The sequence below is a fragment of the Pseudorasbora parva genome, chromosome 3, assembly GCF_024679245.1.
Source record: "Pseudorasbora parva isolate DD20220531a chromosome 3, ASM2467924v1, whole genome shotgun sequence".
Lineage (NCBI taxonomy): Eukaryota > Metazoa > Chordata > Actinopteri > Cypriniformes > Gobionidae > Pseudorasbora > Pseudorasbora parva.
In genome coordinates this window covers 55,271,042-55,294,168 of record NC_090174.1, presented here as the reverse complement: position 1 = coordinate 55,294,168, position 23,127 = coordinate 55,271,042, and the positions used below count along the sequence as shown (strand labels likewise).

The window sequence follows — 23,127 nt, the reverse complement described above, 5'->3', positions numbered from 1 at the left end:
AGCACAATTCACATTTACAAAATCCGATTAGTAAATGCATGTAACATCATTCATAAATGTGTTGATGGAAATTAATTCAAGAAGAAGATTTAAAATGTATTTAAGTAAGATGCATTTGTTAAATATATGTATTATTTTTCAGGCTGATCTGGCTCCATAGGAAGACCTGGAAACGGACGCCAAGTCTGCATTGATTCTGCTCCATACGTGAGTAACATTGGGTTTGCTGTTTCACAGAATCAAGATATGCTGTTGTTGTAATTTTAGATAGAGTTGCAGCATAGTTTTGAGTGGCATTGTTTGTCTGCTGTGCTGCTGGTGACTAACAACCAATTCTTGCTTCTTGTTTACTGTATGTAAATATTTTGTTCTTCCTTGTCATTCATTTGTTATCTTCACTTTATTTTTCTTGAAGCATTATTTTGCTCCTCTTCAGCTACGTTAAACAGACACCCCCTTAATTTTGTTTTGTAACTGGAAGTATACTGTATATGTAATGTATGTATGTGCAAATACATCTAACTAATATTGGATTAGTACAATGCCATTTTAAAACAACAATTTGTGATAAATACAGTAGGAAAGCTTTAGTATTTTCTACATTGAATATTATGCAAATGCTGCATTTGCCCTAAATTTTATAATTGAATAATTTGAACAGTAAATTGAACCGTAAATGTAAATGTAAATGAGTTCCCACGTATCAGTCCCATTGGTAGATTTCAGTAAACTTTAAAAGTATATAATTAAGCCACTAAGTTAAACTGATTACTAAGGCCGTGTTTACAGATACACAATTCCAATTTGGTGACTTATTTTTTTTGTTTTGTTTTTAAACGACCAGTGTCTGATATTTGCATTTACACTGTACACTGGCGAAACAGCCCAAGATGTGATCTGACCTGGGAAAGGAAGTAAAACGGAGCGATATGCAATGGATGTAATGGAAGCAGACAAAATGATTATTCTACGTTTTGATTTTCACACAATAGAGGTCAGCAAAACATTGCTCTCGTAAGGTGGAGAAAAAAGAGGAGAGCTCTTGATCACAATTCATGTCCACGAGTTGACATCATTTGCGTCTCTTTTTAATTGACGTATGACTCGCATTTGCTTGGGAATTTCCGATTTGATCGCTTGCATGGCAGATGCAAATGCATGTATCCGAATCATATCGGATTTATAACCACATACTGTATGAGTGAGTCCTGAATCTGTTCTCAGGATATCAGAATTCATGCTTTTTTTTTTTTTACTTACACGTTCACGTCATATCTGATCTGTGCCACATGAGGGAAAAAATCGGAATTGGGTCACTTGCACCATGCGGTGTAAATGGGGCCTAATTTACTATATTCAGTATTTAGGAATTACTAAAAAGAAAGTGTATTTAAAATTATTGGGAAACTAAGTCCAGGAAATATACGTATTCTATATTTAAAACAGCAAAAGCATGTGTCAAAGTTGAACAATACACACAAATGTCACCAACTCCACAAACTGAGCAAAGACCATTTGTGTTTTTAACTTCAGTGCTTTGGGTTCGTTCAACAGAACAAACAAACCACCACAACTTGCAGTTTTGAAGAAAACATCTCATATGCATAAAAAATGATATATTGCTGTAACTTCCCATTTATTTCATTTGAAATGATTCATTTGTTATGTAAAGCAGTTGTGTGTGGCCAAAGAAGAGTCTGGCACAGAACTGGCTCATTTAAGCAACAAGAGAAGCACAAAGGTTTGTTTATTGCAGCATTAATCATATACTAACATCCGTTATGATTGCAGTCAGACTTCTGCTGTGACGTCAAAGGCCACTTTTAGTATTGAACGCTATCAGGATGCGTAGAATCTCAACCAGTATAACAAAAAGTGTTTATACAAAAGTATTTCACAGTTAAAAGAAGTCTGAAAACAGTCAATAAAAAAAAAAAAATGTATTTACTCAAAACATTTAATATAATGTTTTTAAAGAAAATATTTGAGAGAGTAAATCATTATATATATATATATATATATATATATATATATATATATATATATATATATATATATATATATATATATATATATATATATATGTGTGTGGTGAAAGCATTTTATGAGAGAAATAATGTTAGAAAGTTCGCTATTGTTTATTCAGAGTATAATATAATATATAATATTATACATGCAAAAAAAGTCCATAAAAATATAGAAAAGTATCTTCCCGGTTCTGTAAACTTGAACAGAAGATGTCCCGGCAGAAGAATCCAGCAGAGTTTACATTTTTCCACAGATTTTCTTCATTTTTTCAACTATTTCCGTCATTGGTTGGCTCCAAGTTTTCTGATTGACATGCAGGCGGCAGTCAGATTCATATATGCCAGGACTGTCACACAGACAGGTGTGATTCCCAGGGCATATCTGATATCTGTCAGATAGCAGAGACATGGTCAAAATCATCTCTTATAACAGCTTTAAATAACTATTCTCTCTGTTTAATGCCACTATTACTAATATAGTGAAGAGCTGCTGCTGTGAATATCCCACAATCCACACAAGAGCAGAACAATTTCAGCTGCTACAGACGTTCACATAGAGATTGTGACTGACGAGAATGACGAGATAAACCATGAGGGCCCAGTTTGCACCGGCTGTATCTTTTTGCAGTGGTCACATTAAACATGGCTCAGCATGAATCTGTTTATATCACCTACAGGCCCCAGAGAAAATCAAACATCTGTGCATTACTATATTTAAACGTGCCACTGCTTCTCTTTACCACCAACAGACAAGGAAGAAAAAAAACGAACAAGTGAGAATGAAAGTAGGACATTCGCAACCCTAAAGCATTCCTATTACAAAAAAGAAAGACAGAGTGAGAAGAGATTGTTCTGGTGTTCATGTAAGATGCTGTCTCAACAGAACTTGCTGCTAATATCACAGAGCGTGCAGTGACCTTTTTACGCTCACAATGGTCTTAAGCCACGCTCAGATGATGTGATAATGCTGAATGCACATATATAAAATAAGAAAACATTTCTACAGATCGTTCTTGAGTTCAGAAGCAGACGAGGAGCAACACAATGGAACAAAATGCAGGGGTCTCAAGATGCATTGGTTCAATTGTTAAATACTTTCAAGCAGTTTGTTTATATAGACCAACAGTTTGATTATATTGTTAAATGATATGGACATATATTGACAAATGTTTGGCTGATTTGCTCATTCAAGACAATGTCTTTAAATGATCTTCATGAGGGCTTTTTTCAACATGCAAATTATTATCTTCGTTTAAAGGGGTGGTTGATAAGATGTTTTTTTTTTAACTTTAGTTAGTGTAATGTTGAGCATAAAACTAAATCTGCAAAGTTCATAGAAAAGGGAGATATTTACTTTTAAATAATTGTTTTTTAAGGACTACAACAAATGGCTGGTACACTCTTAAAAGAAATGGTTCTATTTAGAACCAGAAATGGTTCTATCACCTGCTTCATATATGGAACCCCAAAATGGTTCTATATAGAACCATGTTAAAGGGTTCATTAAAAAGAACCCTAAATGGTTCTTTGAATCCAAGTTAGATGGTTCTTTATAGAACCATTTAAGGGTTCTTTATTATTAAGTTCTTTATTATTTAATAAACCAATCCAGACAATGAAAAAAGTTAAAATTCATTAAATTTATTATTAAAAAAGCATTTTCACTTTTTAATAAACATACATAAACATTTAAAATCTGTATTAGACAAAGCATTTTCACTTTTAAATAAACATACATAAACATTTAAAATCTGTATTCTGTATTAGACAAAGCATTTTTACTTTTAAATAAACATACATAAACATTTAAAATCTGTATATTCTGCAAACCAAGCATTTTTCACTTTTAAATAAACATACATAAACATTTAAAATTGCATCTCTGTATCTGTATTAAACAGCTAAACTTAAAATGTTTAATTACATACAACCATTTAATATAAACTTTTTTTTAAATTGTAATTGAACATTTTACTCTTTTTCAATTTAATAAACATTCACGCATTTTCAATTTTTAGTTATACCACCTTACTTATATACCCTATTCACATATATACCGTTCTTTTAAATGTCTCTGAACTGAGAAAACTAATCACAATACTAACAAAAATAACACATTAAATAGTATTATTTATACAAGTTGACTGTACATTTTTAGTACAGGTATTGGCATTCTTGTGTCATGACGAGATCTTAGTTTAAGCATGTATTTCTGAATGAATATCATTGTGTTCTTAATGGCAAGCGGGTACTGAACATTGAAAAGAAAATAGGCTGCAAACAGGCCTTCCACAGCCTGTGTCATGTCAATGTCTGCCTCTCTTATAATGTTCACGTTGTCCATTATAATGCTGACACTTTCAGCCTTGAGGGGATCAGGAGAGCCGTTAAGCACTACAGTTGGTGCAGGACCTTTGGGTTCCTGTAAAACAAACAATACACCTTTTGAGTGCTTTTCACCAATTAATAGAAATAGACTTAGAATCACCCCATAATTTACTCACCAACAAGGCAACCTAGACATTGTATGATGTGCTTTTTTCAGTTCAACACAATCCGAGTTATATTTAATTATAATCATTCCAAGCTTTGTAATGCCTCTGATTACTTTGAATCCCACTGGATCATTTGTTCTTGTGACTGAATCGTGACACAACATAAGGCACACGACATGCAAGAACCAACAAGACTCAAAACTATTTATGTGGAGCTGATGTGTGATTGTGCTTAGTTATTTATTTACTCCTGCAAAAAACATCCACAGGGCAACTCGTGGGCCGCATAGACTGGGTTTGTCCAGGGACGAATTTTAGCCCCAGTCCAGTCCTGCTGACTAACATGCCATTTTGCTTTAAAAGACAATTATTAACCCCTGGAGTAGTATAGATTTATTTTTTGATCAATGCACTTTTTGGGAGTTTCAAAAGTTAGGGTGCTATTCAATGACATTACAAAGCTTGTGACTAAGGAAGAGATTGAGTAAATTATATGGTAAGTTTTATTGAAAATTCGGTGTAAGGGTGAGTAAACAGTAATATTTTTATATTTGAATGAACAGTTCCTTTATTCAAGTCAAGTCCCTCAAATGTTAATGAAACTACAGAAGACTCTATACTTACACTATCTACACAGTAGAGGAAGCTGACGTTTTCTTTGAAAAGTGCTGGCAATAAAATGAGTGCAGCATTCCTAACAAGACCTACAAACAGATACAAGTTAGTGTATCAGGCACAGAATTCAATTAAAGGAATAGTTTATCCATAAATGAAAATTCTGTCAACATTCACTCACTCATCATTTCAAACATAAATGGCATTCTTTCTACAGCATATAAAGATATTTTAAAGAATCTTGGAAACTGAAAAACACTGGTACCCATTCACTTGATTTGTATAGACACAAAACCAATGTAGGTCAATGGGCACCGACCATTTACCATCCTTCAAAATATCTTATTTTGTGTTCTGAAGACGAAAGTCATACAGATTTGAAATGACAAGAGGTAAGCAAATGATGACAGAATTAAAATTTTTGGGTAAACTATTAATTTAATACTAACTTATAGGTCAACAATTTATAGGTCCTACAACCTTTACATTGACAATGCAGACAATCCAACTTTACAATTTTTTTTTTGCAAATTTCAGAAAATTAACATCACAAAAAAACAAAAAAATATCGCAAAATCCTGGAGGGACTGGTAAATCATTAGTCCCTCTAGGGCAGTGGTTCTCAAACCTGTCCTGGGTACCTCTCACCACTGCCCATTTTGTATGTGTCCCTCATTAGACACACCCAACTCAAGTCTTGCAGTCTCTACTAATGAGCTGATGATTTAAATCAGGTGTGTTAGATGAGGGAGACATGCAAAATGTGCACTGGTTGGGGGTGCCCAGGACAGGTTTGAGAACCACTGCTCTAGGGGTACCCGGGGGTGTGCCGGACATAAAAGTTATGCAGGAAAAACCCTGGTGTAGTTACCTTCTGGGATTTCCTCTGCTGGTCCAAAGAGATTGGCATAGAGATTTTTTTTACTTCCTTCTTTTGCACTCCTGATGATGCTTGGGGCCATTTCATTTAGAGAGGTTTCCATGTTCTTTGCCAAGTCTGTTCCAAACCTCATTGTCATTTCATGCAGCATCTTAAATACAAAACATTGTTTACTTCAGGTGCATATATCCAAATTACACAACAAATTAGTAATCATGAACTGGAGGTTGCTTCATTAATGCTCGTGTTTCGCGCTGTGGGGGATTTTTTAAAAAGTGACGTGAGTGGAAGGGAGGCGGCAGCGCTAGGACAGTGCGCGTGTGTGTGTGTGTGTGTGTGAGAGAGAGAAAGAGCGAGAGGGAGCGCGGCTCGCGGCTGTTATTTCAAAAAGTGCAGCATATTTTAAACTAATCGGTTAACCGGTTTCAACCGGCTAATGAGGCTCGGTGGTCGGTCAAGAAAATGTGTAGTTTTTGCCATCACTACACCTGCTATTCAAATATTTCAATATATGGCTATATGGTGTGCCACGCGTAAAAGCCCGTTGCAGCGTCTGTGTCTGGTTTGTTTTGAGCGCTTATGCCACCACTCTGGCATAATTACTCTGAGAATCACCCTGATCTGAACCGCGTCTACTACCGTCTTCCTCCATGTTTGTTTATGTACGTTATTGCAGCGTGCATGGGCATGCCGTGGCTTGAGGTGCATCTTGACGTAAAATTCTGCCGTAAACGCCTTATCGTGGCATAAGCGATAGAGCCTAATATAGAACGATAGACATTTTCTATCGTCCAGACGATATATTTCGTCATATCGCCCAGCCCTAGTTCGGGGTAAATCAAGAAAAAAATATACACTGTAGTATTAATTAAACAAAACCACATAATTGAACTAGACATGTGTGAAATTAATGTGGGGGAAAAAAAATACTCTGAACCCCAAGTGAATTTACACAAACACATTTGTGCCCCGCTCTCCCCTAACTTAACGTTACACCTTTTTAACATAGGCCTGGGAAAAATACTCACCGCAAAATGAGTAACGTTAACTTGTTTGTGAAACTGCGACAAATATTCCCATATCCCTCAGTCTTCCAACCGGTTCGCTTTAATTTTTTAATCGGCGCCTAACGTTAACGTTATTGTAAAATGACCGTTAATAAACAGCGACCGCGCGCTTCACTGAAATAATAAAATCACGCTTAGTCTCGATTAGCTCGTCTCCTTCTAAACACAGCTGTCCTATTGTTATTGACATTAACATTAAAATAATTAACACTGACAAGGAATAAAGGGAGACTATAACTTAGTTCGTTTAAAAAAATCAATTTAACAGGGCTTTCTGAACAAACGGCTGACGAAGCCTCTCAGTGCTAACCAGCAATACCTTTAACTTAAGTAAATATTATAAATTTTTCTTCTAGTATCACAATTTAACATTAATTTTAACAGAATATTAACTGATGGTACTACATATTCCAGTAATATGGTTTTAAAAATGTAAAACCTTAACTTACCTGATGTTTAAACGGGCAGAAATGGCGGACTCCTCAGTTTGAAAAATTAACCGTCTCAAGGTTCCTCTTCGCCAATCCACCAATAGGAATTCAAGCAAGGATGACACAACGCATATACGTCACTACTTGCATTTTTACGATTATTTGTTTTTTAATGCCCCCTTCAGGTTAGATTAAACCATGGTACAAAATAAATAAAACACCTGGTTAGATTATTTATTTGACAAAATTATTCGTTAAAAAGCCAAACTATATGTAGAAAATATAAGTTTCATGCTAATGTACAAAATTGCATTAAAAAACTTAAATCATACATTGATTCATGCATATTAAAATTTGTTGACTCTTCTTTTTGACTACAGCAGTCATTCTCAAAAAGTTTTGTGAATGTGTTGTGTAGGCCTATAATTATTGTGTAATCTTCAGTTTACACTTCAGTCATAAAACATGAATTATAGAACCGTTTTAATAAAAAAGGTTCTTTGCTCTCCAAGGGTTCTACATAGAACCCTTTTTTTTGTAAAAGGTTCTATTGGCCAAGTATAGAACCCTAGGGTTCTATATAGAACCTCAAGGAACCCTTTTTTTTAAGAGTGTAGGGTCATCACTAACCCTGAAATTTACATAAACTTCACCACAACAAAGGGGGTGAGAGCATCAAGACAGAATATGCTAATAAAGGACTTGAAGATAGTTAACTCCACACCAGCTACATAAATCAATTAACTAACCAATTAGAAACATCAGCCACATTCTACTTGTTCTGACTTCTTGAGTCTCTCCATTATTGTCCAACTCCGAATTGAACATAAAAGGCTTAACCGTTTCATTGCCTGTCTGCATGAAGTCATCAGAACTGGTAACTGAAGTTCTTGAAGCTCCACCCCTTGAGCAGCAGCTCATTTGCATTTAAAGAAAAAAAAAAAAAAACGTGATGATTTTAACATGCTATAAAAAATTATCTGCTAAATTTTTGGAGCTAAAACTTCACATACACACTCCGGGGACATCAAAGAATGTAATTAATTGATTAACAGACATTCAACTTTAAACTCTTTCCTATAGCACACAGCAATAAACAAATTTTGTTTATTGGTTAAACAAAGTATTGTTTAACTTTCTCAGACTTAAAAGGGTGATGAATTGAGAAATCAACTTTCCCTTGAGCTTTTGATATATAAAAAAATGTTAGTCAAAGAAATGCTTTAGACACCAGGCTCAGCAAACGGTCCTGTGCTTCATACTTGTGTAACTGCTGCAGAATGTGTAATTCAGTAGCCCCGCCCACCGACTCATGGAGCTGATCGGCTCTAGCCAGCAGCAATAAACATGCCGAAGAAGATAGCAAGATATTCTGGAAGAACACAGTCACTGCATAAGCTTCCTTGGATCCTAATGTTAGGAATGTGTGATGCTTCATTTAATTTTAATGAAGTTCCAGCTCACGTGGGGAAGAACGTTTGTGTGTTCACTTCTGTTCACTGCGGAATCATTTGTAAACAAATCTCCAGTCGATGCTGGATTTGGATCCGACAGGAATGGTGCAACACACCGACGTGAGTAAAACATGTTTTTATATGTAATAGTGTTGCATTGTTATAGATTGTTTTGCTTATGTGTACGTGTCTAACAGAGCATACCTTTAGCACGCTGGACTCAGACACGTATGGGCCAGGGCTCGCAAAGCCTAGCAGGCCGATGGATCTCATTATATTCAGTCTCTCTCTCTCTCTCTCTCTCTCTCTCTCTCTCTCTCTCTCTCTCGTTGACATCTGAAGGGCGGCGCTGAACGTGTGTGTGTGCGCGCGGTTCACGCTTATATCGTCCGATCTTGCGGGCTATGTGTAATATAAAAGTAATATTCCAATCAATCGCGGGTCGATGAGAAATAAATAATTGTGTTTGTTTGATAAAGACGTCTATGAGCCTTGTGATTGAGATAATCATTCCGGTTGCCGATTCTCCGTTCAGGAGAGAGCCTCAAAACCAGTGTAGAAAATAGCCTATTACTTATTAGTTATGATGTTTTTGAATGTAAAAACCACATGAACATCATTAGTTGACCTCAGACAACAGTATAAAAAAATGTAAAAAGCCAGTTCATTACACCTTTAAACTGTTTAACCCTGAGACCAATTTTGAAGATCCAACAGCACAGTTTTCAATTTGCACAGAGATTATGAATATATTAATTTTTAAGAAACAAGCTTTTTATAGTCGTCACCTTCATTTATATAGTACTCTTCACATTATACATTGTTTCAAAGCAGCTTTACTGTTTGTAAATAATCATTAGTTATTTACTTCGGGGCCACTTACACGACACTATTTTCAACCAAAATAGAAAACTCTCATCGTATTCGCGCCGGTCATCTGTGTTTGGTGGCTAGAAAATTCAAACCTTGAAACATCCTGGTATCATCTTCAGGTAAACTTAAAAAAGAAAAAAAAGAAAAACATGAATCTGTGAGATCGGTGATGGCATGCATGTTATGTGTGTAAGTTTTGAGTTTTGAGTGTTGAGTCTATAGGCAAGCATGTTTTAATACATAGTTTTTCTTTGCAAAATGACTGCCAAATTACTTGTAATTGCATTGTTTGTCCTTTGCCCCTGATATTTCCAATATATTCAATAATGTTTTCATCTGTACAGAGGGAAAGTGAAGTGAAGGAGGCCTGAGTCTAGTTGACACGGTCTCTGCTGATACTTCAGGGATGCATGGTGGTCTTGTCTAGGCGCAGATCCACCATCTGATCTGGATACAGCCTGGATCCGGCCGACTACTGTAACCTCGAGATAAACAGTGAGACTAATTAGTGTAGATGGCATTATTCTTCTTATAATGCAAGCACATCAGGTGTTGTTCCCGGTTCCAGCTGACCTTATGCAGAATCCCCTCCAGGTATATAACTGAAGTTTGTGTCAGTGTTGTTATTGTTAACTAAAAATAAAACCATTCAATCTACTGAAATAAAATTAGATAACATAAAAAATACAAAAGGTTAAATTATAAAAGTCTTGGTAACTAACTAAGTTTTAGTCTATAATTCTGTCATCATTTACATTTTCTTTCCAATGACTTGAACACAACAAAATTAGGTTTCAAAAGTTTTAAAGAGCAAACTTTCACTTTTACATTGTGTTTGAACAAACGTGTGTTGGCAGTGTGTGTACACAACCAACCTATAATGCTAAATATCCTCCCAGTGCTTTTTTAAAATCCCCATAAATCGTAAGCACTTTCTCAGAACAAGCCGTTTGCAGATTCTGGGCAAAGTGATGTAGCTTTGCACAGGCCCCTCCCACATTTATAGACACTCCCAGTTCACCGTAGACCCGCCCTGAAGGAGCTGTACACAGTCCGCCATTGTTTTTGTCACTGGAGCAGGTTTAGGTTTGTTTATGTCACAGCAGTAATAAAAGAAAGAGAGCCCTCTTTATTAATTAATCTGAGTTGTTTTACGTATATAAAGTTTATCAGTTTATTAAGCACCACCTGAAAAGGTCTGTGCATATTTGTTTACTATTAGTTGTACCGAGTGTTTTTGTGTAATTCGCTGTGTATGCTGTGATATACACAGCAGACAAATTCTGCAAATTTTCTTGGACAAATAAGGGAGAGAGACAAATTCTCGCTTCCTTACAAATTTGATAATGGAAGGGAGATTCAGTATGGATAAGACAGTAAAACAGACACTTCATCTTTAGTGTGAAGTACAATAAACATCATAAAACTCATTAGTAAAGTTTCTGCAATCATTCAGACAGGGTCCTCAACAGCACGTTTGTACCAAGCCATCCACACTCGTGCTGAAAACTGAAGCCAATGCGTCTCGCTCGCCCCCAGGTGGTTGGTCCCAGTATTGGTCATAAACCCCACCCCTCCATGTATTCGAGTGACGTCATGGTTGACAGCTGAGATTGACAGCTTCTCTGAGTGAATTTGTCACAGAGGCAGTAAAAGACATTTTGGGGATTTTTGGGAGGAGATTGGAACTTTAATCTGTCAGCGCCAAATTCGGACATTGGCGGCCTCACTGTTCGTCATTGGAAGGTTATGGGTTGTACTAGTAGTGAACAAAAGCAAGATGACAAATGGGTTATAACGGTAATTAAACAACTATATCTGTTTGTAACAAAGTTCGATAATGGAAGGAAGGAAGAGGACACGGGGGTCGGCTAGACGGTTGATGCTTTCTTTATTTATTCTCATTTACTGTCAAAACACACTCCGTGGTGTATAGTTTCTCTTTCTCAATGTCACAACGATCACTTCCGGGTCGGCACTTCCGGGTTCCGGTTACTCAGTCTCTGGGGTTTGTGCATCAACCGTCCGTCTCTCTCTCTCCCTGGTCTCTGGTTCCACCGAGGTTTTATACCCTCTCCGCGCTCATTACTGGAGCAAGAGACAGGTGTTATTAATCTGCGTCCAACCCACTCACTTACCGCTCGTCCCGCGGCCCTCTCTCCCGCTGCAGACCTCGCTGAACCACGCCCCCCTTGCCACATACCCCCACCGCCCGACTCAGGCCGGGGAGCCGTCCGGCCTGCAGCCCCCCCCCCCCCCCCCCATTTCTGGAGAGGAAATCGGCCACAGCCATCTGAGCACCCGGCCTGTGGACCACCTTGAACTTAAACGGCTGAAGAGCCAGATACCAACGGGTGATCCGCGCGTTGGTATCCTTCATGCGGTGGAGCCATTGGAGAGGAGCGTGGTCCGAACAGAGAGTGAACTCCCGCCCCAGGAGGTAATAGCGGAGAGTGAGAACGGCCCATCTGATGGCCAAACACTCCTTCTCTATGGTGCTGTACTTAGCTTCCCTCTTGGAGAGCTTACGGCTAATGTACAGCACCGGCCGCTCTCCCCCCTCCACCTCCTGGGCCAGGACTGCGCCCAGCCCCCTGTCCGACGCGTCAGTCTGCAACAAGAAAGGGAGAGAAAAGTCAGGGGAGTGTAAAAGCGGCCCGCCACATAGAGCAGCCTTCACTTGGGTAAAAGCCTGTTGACACGGCTCCGTCCACTGGACCGTATCTGGTAGCCCCTTTCTAGTAAGATCAGTCAAAGGGCTGGTGAGGCCCGAATAATTTGGTATAAACCGTCTATAATATCCCGCCAGCCCCAAGAACTGTCTTACCTCCTTTTTGGTCTTGGGCCTCGGACAGGTTGCAATTGCGGCAGTCTTATCAATTTGGGGACGCACCTGCCCATGACCCAAGTGGAAGCCCAGATACCTTACTTCCACCCGCCCAATCGCACACTTCTTCGGATTGGCCGTGAGCCCCGCTCCCCTCAGCGACCTTAGGACCGCCCTCACATGCTGCATATGCCGCTGCCAATCGTGACTATAAATCACTATGTCATCCAGGTACGCAGCAGCATATGCAGCATGGGGACGCAAAATCCTATCCATGAGTCGCTGGAAGGTTGCGGGTGCCCCGAACAAGCCGAAAGGAAGCGTGACAAATTGGTGTAATCCAAACGGCGTGGTGAAAGCTGTTTTTTCTTTGGACAATGGAGACAAGGGGATCTGCCAATAGCCCTTTGTTAAGTCCAGTGTCGAATAAAATCGAGCCGTGCCTAACCGATCAAGCAACTCGTCAACCCGCGGCATTGGATACGCGTCGAATTTCGACACAGCGTTCACCTTGCGGTAGTCCACACAGAACCTGACCGAGCCGTCTGTTTTGGGAACCAAAACTATCGGGCTCGCCCAGTCACTGTTGGACTCCTCGATTACTCCCATGTCGAGCATTGCGCCTAATTCTTCCTGAACTACTTTTTTCTTGTGTTCAGGCAAGCGATACGGCCGGCTGCGAACTACCACGCCCGGCTCGGTCTCGATATGGTGCTGAATCAAGTCGGTACGTCCCGGTAGGGGCGAGAACACGTCAGCGAACTCCGCCTGCAATTTCGATAAATCAGTGAGTTGTAACGGTGAGAGGTGATCTCCCCCAGGGGCCAACGCGACTGATTGCGCTTTAATGCTCGCCTCTGGCCCGAGATCATCCTCTCCCCCGATCACCGTTGCCAACAACACCGATTCCACCTCATTCCATTTTTTTAGCAGGTTGAGGTGGTATATTTGACGTGCCCCGTTCCTATCGGATCGTATCACTTCATAATCGAGCTCACCTATCTGTCGTGCGACCTCAAACGGCCCCTGCCACTTTGACATTAATTTTGAGCTCGACGTTGGGAGTAGAACGAGCACTTTCTCTCCCGGTGTGAATTTGCGTAGTTTAGTACCCCTGTTATATGACCGGCTCTGGCGGTCCTGGGCTTGCAACAAATTCTCCCTAGATAGCCGCCCCAATGTGTGGAGTTTTGTTCGCAAGTCCATGACGTACTGAATTTCGTTTTTGGCCAACGAAGGCCCCTCCTCCCAAGTTTCTCGTAGGACGTCCAGCACCCCCCGTGGCTGCCGACCGTAGAGAAGCTCGAAGGGGGAAAACCCCGTGGAGGCTTGCGGGACCTCGCGCACAGCAAATAAGAGGGGTTCTAACCACCGATCCCAATTTTTGGCGTCTTCCTGTACGAATTTACGGATCATGGATTTAAGAGTGCGATTAAATCGTTCGACCAAGCCGTCTGTTTGTGGGTGATAGACGCTGGTTCGAATGGATTTAATGCCCAATAATCCGTACAATTCGCTTAACGTGCGTGACATAAACGCCGTGCCTTGATCAGTGAGGATTTCCTTCGGAATCCCCACCCGGGAGATTAAACGAAACAGTGCGTCCGCAACACTCTTCGCCGAGATGTTGCGGAGAGCCACTGCTTCCGGATATCGTGTTGCGTAGTCCACGATAACTAGCGCAAAACGATGTCCGCGTGCGGATCGCTCTAATGGCCCGATGAGGTCCATCGCAATTCTCTCGAAGGGGACCTGCATTAATGGAAGGGGGCGCAATGGCGCTTTTGGGGCGGCCAGTGGATTCACCAACTGACATTTCGGACAAGACGCGCACCACCTGCGCACATTGTCATGAATGCCTGGCCAAAAAAATCGGGTCATTAAACGATTCAGCGTGGCCGCCTGTCCCAGGTGGCCCGCCATTGGGTTCGAATGAGCCGCCTGGAAAAGCATTTCCCGGCGGCTCTTTGGTACTAACAGCTGGGTTGTATCTAGCTTTGTCTGAGTGTCTTGGGTCACTCGATACAACCGATCCTTAAATATGGATACGAGACAGGCAAGGCAGGTTGGAGAGACTGACCGTCAATCGATCGGACCTGTTGGAAGGCATTTTTGAGGGTCTCATCTTGTGACTGCTCCAGCGGAAAGTCATCGCGGTCCGAGAGAATCAGTCTCTCGACCCCGCTCGGTTCCGCTGAAGCTGTCCTCAAGGGTCCCGTCTCAGTCTCCCCAAGCTGCACTCGCGCCGCCCCCCTCCGCGCCTTCTTCTCCCAAGCGGCATCCGCGCATAACGACCCCAATAACGCCGAAAAGGCGGGCCAATTTGTCCCCAGAATTAGCGGATGCCGGAGGTGTGGACTAACCGCCACCTCTACACTATGCTTTTCCCCCCTAAACTGTATCGTGACTGGGACAACCGGATATTCCACCACATCCCCGTGCACACACCGCACCTTAACCATACGGCTTGTATCCAATGCCCCAGGCTGCATCAGGCTTTGATGGATCGAGGTTTGGTTACATCCTGAATCCACCAAGGCCTGATATGTACCCCCCTTGATACTTACAGGAATTTGGTACTCTCCTGCTTGATCGGGGGTGGTCCGCTGGACGTCCGGGATCCGGATCATTGTCCCGATGTCCATCCTCGGACATCGGTCCACAAAATGATCCGGATCACCGCACCGCCAGCAGGCCAGCCCAGGCTTACCCGCCACCCCTGCGGCGGGGAGTGGGTTGGAAAATGAGCGCGGGGAGGGTGTGAAACCGGAGCCATTGTCGCCACCCGCCCCCAGCGGCCCCGCCCCCCTGGGCGGAGCCCGCGAACTCCCGGACGGTCCTGGGCCCATCCCACCCCGGCCTCTGGGGGGAACGCGAGGAGGGCCTGGAGGACGGGACCTGGGGAGAGGGATAGGAGGAGAGGGAGACACAGAGGGGGGAGAGAGAGAGCGAGAGGTTAAAAGGGGTGCGCCGACCCCCGGGCACGCCACCAGATGGTCCTCCGCCAGGTGGATGGCCGTCCGCCAGGTGGATGGCCGTCTCCAGCGACGTGGGCCGGTGGCACTGGACCCACTCGGCGGTCTTCTTGGGTAGCCGAGCGATAAACTGCTCCAGTACCACCAGATCGACGATGTGGTCCACGTCGCTTCCACCGGCCAATAGCCATTTGCGGCACGCGTCCCGGAGCTGTTGGGCCATCGCGAAGGGTCGGCCGGCCTCGCCCCACTCCAGCGAGCGGAACCTCCGGCGGTGCTGCTCTGGGGTCCGGCCGACCCGCTGGATGATGGCCCTCTTCAGGTCTTCATATTCCAGGAGGTTCGCCACCGGCAGTTGTTGGGCGGCCGCCTGGGCTTCTCCGGTCAGCAGAGGAATGAGGTGCACCAGCCACTGTGCCCGGGGCCACCCGCAGGCCTCTGCGGCCTTCTGAAATAGGTCTATGAAGGCCTCGGGATCGTCCTGTGGCCCCATCTTGTGTAGGGGCACGTGGACCGGTGCGCTGGCGAGCCCGGCGGCTTCGGCGCGAACCTCCCGGTCGATCCAGCTCCGGAACCTCTCGCGGTCCTCTTGCTGGCCGCGGACGATGGCCTCGAAGCGGCGCTCCTGGTCCGCCCGCAGGTCCAGCATGGCCTGGTGTTGTTCCTGATGGAGGGCCGCGAGAGAGGTGATGATGTCCGCAAACGGCGAGGCGGAGGGCGTTGGTGTTGTCATGGCGGCGGCGCGGTCCTACTTCCTTCCCGGGTTTCGGCACCAGTGTAACAAAGTTCGATAATGGAAGGAAGGAAGAGGACACGGGGGTCGGCTAGACGGTTGATGCTTTCTTTATTTATTCTCATTTACTGTCAAAACACACTCCGTGGTGTATAGTTTCTCTTTCTCAATGTCACAACGATCACTTCCGGGTCGGCACTTCCGGGTTCCGGTTACTCAGTCTCTGGGGTTTGTGCATCAACCGTCCGTCTCTCTCTCTCCCTGGTCTCTGGTTCCACCGAGGTTTTATACCCTCTCCGCGCTCATTACTGGAACAAGAGACAGGTGTTATTAATCTGCGTCCAACCCACTCACTTACCGCTCGTCCCGCGGCCCTCTCTCCCGCTGCAGACCTCGCTGAACCACGCCCCCCTTGCCACACTGTTCTATCTCCATGCAGCATTTATTCTCTGGCTCTAAGACATTATTGTCCGACTCCAGTTTGAACTGAACACCATTACTGAGAGTTTCTTTTCTGCCATTTTCATTCAGTGAGATGAGATTGTCCTGACACTGGACACATACTCTTGAAGGTCCACTCTTTTCTTGAAAGGGTCCTGGAGGCACCAGTTCATTTGCATTTAAAGGGATACAAACAAAAACGGCACGTTTGTTTGCCCTGAAAAGTGGGAAATTTAACATGCCTTTTTTATTTATTTTTTTGATATGTGCGTTATTTTGAGCTAAAACTTTATAATCACATACACACTCTCGGGACACCAAAGACTTATTTTACAAAAAAAGGGCATTACTAGTGACCTATAGTACCTGAAATAAAGTACTAATCACTAAAAATCACTAAAACTAAAATAATAACTGCATTTATTGTATGGTAGCTTAGTTTTCTTTTTTTATGAGGGTAAGTCAGCGATAACACTGTTATTTTGTGGGTAAAGTGACCCTTTAAAGGTCATATTTTAAGGATAATGTACCATGCAAACACTGTAATAATGATCTATTGAAGTGTGGCTTTACTTCGCTGCCCTCTCTCATTATACAATTATTAATAATCACAGACTTTACTTAAGTGGGCCTAAAGTGGCCATATTTAGCTTTATTACTCTTGGGGCCACTGGGCTGACTGCTTTAGACGCTCTGTTATGTTATGCTATATAACCTGCCTGTCAAACCGATCCACTCTGAATGGTAAACTTCACAGTTGCCATGACTTTGGCTGTGATTGATTTCTCAGTGTCTTTTCTGACAGATTCACTCCTGCACACTGAAATGACAGAAATACTTGGACCTTCACCCTCTTTATGAGATGGCCTATTCTTCAGAGTTAAATATGCTCTTGTGCTTGTCTATGCAGTGAGTCTTAAACTACCTTTGGTTTTGTGGTTTTGTACTAAATCAAAGTCTGAAAGCCTTGAGCAAGCAACATCAGAGCTGACAACCTCGCTTTAACAGTTCTTTCAGATCAGAGATGTCACATTTTTTAAATTAAAATTAGTCTGTTTAAAGTGCCCCATTATGCTAATTTAAAGGTTTCTAATTTAGTTTTAAATTTCTCCTGAAACAGATTTACATGCATGAAAAAGCACTTTAATTTTTGCATAATATTGCACATCACCACATTTTTTAATGATTTCCACAAGTCTACTGTGCTCTGATTGGCCAGATGGCCCAGTCTGTTGTGATTCATCTATCTTTTAAAACGCGTGTTTCGGAAGCTAAACGGCCATTACCATAACTGAACTTCAGCTCTGGAGGCTTCCTTAAGCTCAGCAGGATAGTAACGAAGATGTCGATTTTACCATATCAATACGAGCACGAGTCCGATGATGAAACATTGGAAGAATTAGTTATTCAACCCGATCCTTTATCACAAGAGGACGTATCTCAGTAATACAATACTCATTTTGAGGTACAATTATTGAGATATTGATGTAATTCCTGGCCATCAGCATTAGCAAGAGTATGTAGATCAACAAACCCATGTATGTCTAATTTATTGTGGCGTACATGCGGGAACTGCATCAATAACGTTAGCCCAGCACTAACATGAATACTAACATTAAAGTTTGTAAAACATCCTAGTAACAATCCTAGCCTAGAAATCTAGACGCACCCTAGCGGCAGCAAATCTAATCTGCCCACGAGTGTCGTCTAGGAACTGTCAATACCCTTCTGAGCTGTATTCCCCTAACTCTTGCCGGGCCAATCACATCGTGTATAGAGTCAGTGGGCGGGGCGATAATGACGACAGCCGAGTTGCGCTTGCGTGCTTCTAGTAAACACAGAAACTGGCGAACAGTGGCGGTCTTTCGAATCAGCTTTGACCGCGACTCTGGAAGACTTGGAGTTAAGCTTTTCTCTGAGAAAAGAACAAAGAACGACACTGAAGTCATTCTTAAAAAGGGAAGATGTGTTCGGGGTTTTGCCGACCAGATACGGCGAATGCTTAGTCTATCAACTAGCTCTGCTTCACCTTCGTTGCTTTGGTTGGTTGTAGCTCTATCCTATCGCGTGCAGAGGGAGTTTGAAAGACAACCATTTATTGCGCCCCTCGGATTGAGCCCTGTCATTGGTGAGTTTCCAGACCAAACATCTTGATGTGGGTCTGGCTTGTCAGTCTAGCTAAATCCTTCATCATATACAGAGGTGTAGTGGTAAAAAAAGAGGTGAGTAAACTATAAATTCTGGGTGACCGCATCGTGGTCACGGTAAGGTGGGCCACTGCCTACCGGTGTATGCAGCCCGATCTCACGGCAATTCATACTAATTTTACGAGGTGGCTAATATGAGCACATACGAGAGATATTCACATAAAACAAGCTGGAATCAACGAATTTTACTTTTGTCTTAAAAAATTACTCAAGCCGACTAATCGATTATCAAAATAGTTGCTGATTACAGTTTTTGCCAATTGCTAATGAGGCAGGTGCAGATTAACGACAGAAGGATGAATTTGGTGCCTATAACAGATTTTAATTTAAAGAAAACTCAGTTTCTGTAATTAACAGAAGAAAGACAATATCAGTTGCACTGTAGTTTCCACAAGTGTAATGGCTGCCAACATTAATTTAACAGACGATTTTGCTAAACTAAAAAAACAATAAAACCAAATATTTTCCATTTTGAAAGTATCTTTAATATGACTCGGGACTACCGAGTTGTCTCAGAGAGTGATTCGTTCATTGTGTTGACTGTGCATGCGCAATACGCAACAAATGGGTTCTGATTCTGAATCGACCGGTGAGATCCGAGTCTTTTGTTCTTCCTGTCAGTCCCATAGAGACGGAAAGAGAAAAGATTAGTTAATTTTGCTAAGACTCAAAGATCCGAGTCAGTAAAATTATCCGAACTTCCCACTACTCACACTGACAGTCGCAGCGCAATATGAAAGACTTTGTCTATCTGTACAACAAACAACCAATGAAAATGAACAATATGAAACTAAAACGACATAAGCTTAATTTAAAATGGCTTAGGAACTGTAGGCTATTTAGAGGTGGATAAACGCACCTTGGAGGTGGGTAAACGCTATTTACGAATTTTGGAAGGTGCGTAAATGGCGTTTACGTCCATGTAGCCTCCACTACATCCCTGATCATATACCTAAAGTAGTAAGTATGACAGACAATCAGCATTAATAGACACAGTTGTTAGAATAGTGTCACACAGCTTAATTAACAATTTTACAATAATAAGTTAGCCAGAGACCTGCACAATTTAAAACACAAAATTTTTAATACCTGGTAGAAAATATGTACATCCTTATTAATCAGAATTGTGATTCTGAGGAGCAAGATGATCCAAATAAACTGGGTACTGACCCAACAAATTATGTTAGCTAGTGAAGAGTAGTAACTGTAAGTAGATTCTTTCTTTTGGGAGACAATAACATTATTTATTGTGCACTTTAAAGAAAAAAAAATCAATTATTTGTTCATCATTTAAATCCCTTTCCTTTTGTGAAAAACACATTTCAGCCTTTTTGTATGAATTTATACATCATAAATGCTTCCAAAATTCACAGATTTTGTTTAGCAGAAGAAAGACACACAGTTTGGAATATCATATTAAAGAGATTCACCCAAGAAAGACAACCTCAAACTCATGCTGAGTCATTATGCCATGTAACATGTTTCAGCATGTCATTTTGTCACACTTTTGTCATTTAAAACGGTTCTGTCATGGCATATATGGTTCCATGAAGGACCTTTGACATTTATCGAACATTTACATTCCACAAACATTCTTTATAATGGAAAAAAAGTTCTTTAGATTATTTTAAATGTTCTTTGCACACACTTACAAGTAAAGGTTCTTTATTGATGGGTGAGTAATGGTTCTTTATTCATTGAAGGTTTCTTTACCATCCATTGAAACTTTTCATTCCACAAAGGCTCTTTATAGTGAAAAGGTTCTTTTAGATTATTAAAATGTTTTTTACTCTAATAAAAGAACATGATCACAGAAAGGTTATTTGAGGAACCAAATATGGTTCTTTTATGGCATCATTGTGCATATCCAGTTTTGGAACCTTTATTTTAAAGAGTGTGTTATAAAACTTGATCCTTTAAAGAACTGTTCACTGAAAGGCTCTTTTGGGAACCAAAAATGGTTCCCTGAAAATACCCTTATTTTTAAGAGTGTGGTGCAATTCCACTCCTGAGCAGTAGGGGGCATTGTAGGCTCTCCTGCATTATCCCTTACAGCACATTGATTCTGTGGAGACTCTGGGGATTGGAGCTCAGGCGAGGCTGAGAGTGGCCCAGCGCCCGCATTGTTGCTACTTTTATCCCAGTTCTTCCTTTCTTCCATCGCTTTACATATTTCTACCTTGACTAAACAAGGAACAGGGGAAGTTTTCAGGGAAGCTCTGGAGAGGAAGAGCTCAGTTTAATTGCTCAGAGCTGTTCAAATGCATAAATACATGTCTAAAATGGCAGGACGAGTCCCAGATGCCCGTTTCCTTCGTATTACCCCTGCGCCCCAGTATTCTGAAATTCACTGTACATCTCATATGAATAATGTTCGTGATGAGAGGTTGTAAATCAGCCCTGATCGGCATCCCACGTCAAGGCTTTTTTTGCAACTGCAGGCAGCTTACTGATTCAATAGGAAATGTTTATGCAATAATGCATTCTCATTTCAGATTTGTGTGACCGTGAGTCAGATCTCATCAGCCTGACCACTGATGATCGAACATTTCCCAGCATCTACTGGAAATTATTACCAGAAGACTGTAAAGTTCTAATTTACCTGATGTTACGAGTGTATTTACAGTTAGGTTAAGATTACAGAAACTGTTGCCAGCTAATTTTCTAGGGAAGTTACTAAAGGCATTTGTGACATCATTGCGCTATGACGCTATTATGTAATTGCAACCCAAAACGCATGCCATTATGTAATATGTAGATATTAATTGAAATGGTAATTTAGATTTGTTTGTAAAAGAAATATTCTTAAATTGTGTGTGCAGTGAGTACACTAGCATGCATTAGCCCTTTTTGAAGAGTAATGAGATTTGTCTTATTTGGAGAATTTTTTTTATTATGACAGTTGACTCTGAACTTTAAATGTGTTTAAATGATTTTTCCACAAATATAAAATGCTATATAGACCTTATGAAGACCTGCCCCCAAGCTCGCTGTCTTTTGTCTCCTGGTTTTTACAGCCATCGGCTTTCAGACTGTTCTGACTCGGGTTACTATATCTTGTCTAACTGTTCCGACTTATGGTTTTTTTGCCAGCAGCAATAAACACGTCAAAGAAGATAGCAAGAAATTGCGCTATTCCTGGTTTTGGAAGAACACAGTCGCTGCATAAGCTTCCTTCAGATCATAATATTAGGAATGTGTGGTTGAACTTTATTTTTAATGGAGTTCCAGCTGATGTGGGGAATATGGCGTTCACTTAATTTTACTGCGGAATAGTTTTCAGGTCGATGCTAGATTTACAGACATTTGATATTAAAACACAATGCTATTTCTTTTAAATTGGATTTGACAGGAATGGTGAAACACACTTATGTGAGAAAAACATGTTTTTATTGGTGATAGTATTGCATTGTTATAGATTGTTTTGATTATGTGTACTTATGTGTCTAACAGAACATACTTTTAGTACGCTGGACTCAGACATGTATGGGCCAGGGCTTGCAAAGCCCAACATCCTGGTGCTGTGTGTTTTTCAGACGGGCTATCAAAACGTAAGCCCGTCGACAGGCCAATGAATCTCATAATATACCTTTTTTGTTCTGCGCTATTCTCTCTCTCTCTCTCTCTCTCTTGACTTGACATTTGAAGGGGGGCCAGCAAGATCGTTTGATATAAGTGCGAAACACACACACACACACACACACACACACACACACACACACACACACACACACACACACACACACACACACACACACACAAACACACACACACACACACACACACACACACACACACACACACACACACACACACATATGCGCGGTTTGTGCTTACATTGAACGATCTTGCGGGCAGTGTAATACAAAAATAATAGTCCAATCAATCGTGGGTGGATGAGAAATAAATCACTTATTATTAATAAATAATAAGTTTATTAATAAATCACTTAGTACTTAAATAATTTCAGTTGCCGCTTTCAAAACAACCTCTCCCTCATGTGAACTGAACGGACAGGGGCTAGACATGACAGGAGCTGAAGCTTATTAAATATGCAAATCTTACCCAATCCTAGCCGTGGGCGTTTACTTCCAAGTCTCCA

General features: G+C 41.3%; 1 protein-coding gene and 1 long non-coding RNA gene across 3 annotated transcripts in view; one reads left to right on the top strand and one right to left on the bottom strand.

Moving 5' to 3' along the window:
• Window positions 1-23,127, top strand: part of LOC137072064 (uncharacterized) — a 119,411-nt gene that overhangs the window by 4,933 nt on the left and 91,351 nt on the right. Inside the window, exon 2 of the long non-coding RNA XR_010904610.1 lies at window positions 143-207. This is a non-coding gene — a long non-coding RNA (uncharacterized lncRNA). The remainder of the gene's footprint in view (window positions 1-142; window positions 208-23,127) is intronic.
• Window positions 3,791-8,096, bottom strand: LOC137072063 (uncharacterized). 2 transcript variants are annotated; one of them, XR_010904609.1, is made up of 4 exons: window positions 7,534-8,096; window positions 6,009-6,168; window positions 5,147-5,226; window positions 3,791-4,449 (listed from the first exon to the last, which is right to left on the bottom strand). XR_010904609.1 is itself a non-coding variant. In XM_067440278.1 (4 exons), exons 1-4 carry the CDS (start codon window positions 6,723-6,725, stop codon window positions 4,159-4,161), a joined length of 624 nt encoding a protein of 207 aa, XP_067296379.1. In that variant the 5' UTR covers window positions 6,726-8,096; the 3' UTR covers window positions 3,791-4,158. The 2 variants fall into 2 exon arrangements, 1 of the variants encoding a protein (XP_067296379.1); XM_067440278.1 differs by having other exon boundaries at window positions 6,633-8,096.